Source organism: Magnolia sinica, chromosome 10 (assembly GCF_029962835.1).
Source record: "Magnolia sinica isolate HGM2019 chromosome 10, MsV1, whole genome shotgun sequence".
Lineage (NCBI taxonomy): Eukaryota > Viridiplantae > Streptophyta > Magnoliopsida > Magnoliales > Magnoliaceae > Magnolia > Magnolia sinica.
The window spans coordinates 2,780,051-2,781,997 of record NC_080582.1 but is presented as its reverse complement, the minus strand read 5'-3'; the positions used below and the strand labels follow the sequence as shown (position 1 = coordinate 2,781,997).

General features: G+C 40.6%; 1 protein-coding gene across 1 annotated transcript; it reads left to right on the top strand.

Annotated features, from left to right (window-relative positions):
- The first annotated feature begins 267 nt into the window (after window positions 1-267).
- LOC131257610 (disease resistance protein RPP13-like) lies at window positions 268-1,947 on the top strand. The gene is made up of 2 exons (XM_058258391.1): window positions 268-550; window positions 656-1,947. The coding sequence occupies exons 1-2, from the start codon at window positions 268-270 to the stop codon at window positions 1,945-1,947; spliced, it is 1,575 nt and encodes a 524-aa protein (XP_058114374.1).

The following is a 1,947-nucleotide window of genomic DNA, read 5'->3' as shown; positions in this document are numbered from 1 at the left end:
AATCAAGTTTTTCTGTTTGTGAAAGTGGAGTGAATGTTTCAATGACCACCATGGATCATTCATCTATTTGGGCCACCATGGATCACTTAGACAGTTATCTATTGTTGTGTTTTTCTGCTTCACTAGATCAACGGTCCAAATTCACTGATGAACCATCTCACAAAACAAAGCCTGCAAATAGAGGAGCAAGTTGTAAGGTGAAAGTCATGAAAACAAAGCTTTCATCTTATATGATTTTCCAAACAGTGAAAAGAAAGAGAGCAAACGATGGCCACTACCCATTCCATCATCTCTCTTGTTGTGGGAAAACTCAGTGATCTTCTCCTTCAAGAAGCTATCTTCTTGTATGGAGTGCGTGGCAATGTCGAATGGATGGAACAAGAACTAAAGCGAATGCAATGCTTCTTAGAAGATGCAGATGCAAAACAAGGAGATGGGAGAGTGAAGAACTGGGTGCAGGATGTAAGAGACATAGCATACGATGTCGAGGACGTCATCGACATGTTCATCTTCAGAATAGCACCCCTGAGGAAAGGAGGATTAATCATGGGTTCCTTCAAGAAGTACGCTTTAATCTTCAAGGAGTTGATGGCTCGCCATAAGGTGGGGTTAGTCTAGATCAAACGTATAAAGATTAAGATCGGTGCGATCTCAGAAAGCCGTGCGATCTCAGAAAGCCGGTCGACTTACGGCATCGAAAGCATTGGAGGGACGAGCTCTAGCTTCCAAGACTGGAGACTCACTTCTCCTAATGTTCAAGAACCAGATTTTATTGGTTTTGAGAAAGATATGGAGACATTAGTCGAACAGTTGATGGAGGGAGAGCTGCGGCGTTGTGTTGTTTCTTTAGTCGGAATGGGCGGTCTCGGTAAGACGACTCTTTCTAAGAAAATCTATAACAATGAGAAAGTTAAGAAATATTTCAACTTTCAGGCATGGATTTTTATTTCACAAGAGTATTCTGTGAGAGATCTTTTGCAGAATATCGTAACCAGCTATATGGTGATTTCCAAAGAAGAGCTGAAGAAAGTGGAGAAAATGAATGTTGCAGAGTTGAGATATAAAATTTCTGAGAATTTGAAAGAGAAAAGATATCTGATGGTATTAGATGATATATGGAAAAATGAAGCATGGGATGCTATGAAGGATGCTCTTCCAGATATGAATAATGGAAGTAGGATCATGCTCACCACTCGCAACAAAGACGTAGCTTTATATGCAGATGCGCAAAGCTCACCGTATGAATTACAGTTTCTAAATGAAGATGAGAGCTGGAACTTGTTCTGTAAGAAAACATTCCCAAAACAAGATACGAGTTGCCCTCCAGACTCGCAGAAATTGGGGGGAGAGATTGTGGGGAAGTGTCAAGGCCTACCTCTTGCAATCGTTGTCATTGGAGGGCTACTATCAAGGAAAGAAACAAAAGAGTGGGAGAAAGTACTGAAGAGCATTAGCTGGCAATTTGTTGAAGGACAGCCCCAGATCTATAGAATATTATCTTTGAGCTATAAGGATCTGCCCTATGAATTGAAACCTTGTTTTCTCTATTTGGGCATTTTTCCAGAAGAATATGAGTTTTCAGCTGAGAAATTGATTCATTTGTGGGTTGCAGAAGGATTCTTACAAGAGAGAGGACATGAAACATTGGCAGAAGTAGGAGAAGATTTTCTAATAGAGTTGATTCAGCGGAGTATGATTCAAGTTGCAAAAAGAAATTCCAGCAGTGGTATTAAAAGCTGCCGTATCCATGATCTTTTGCGAGATCTCTCCATAACAAAAGCAATGGAAAATAAGTTTCTTGAAGTTCATCATGGCAACACAAATGTTCCTTCATCCAGAGCCCGTCAACTCGCAGTTCATCAGGCCATATCTAAGTATGTACACTTCCTTAAACTGCTCTACTCTGCACTTTCGAGCGCTGTTGTTATTCACCCCAGACAGAGATAA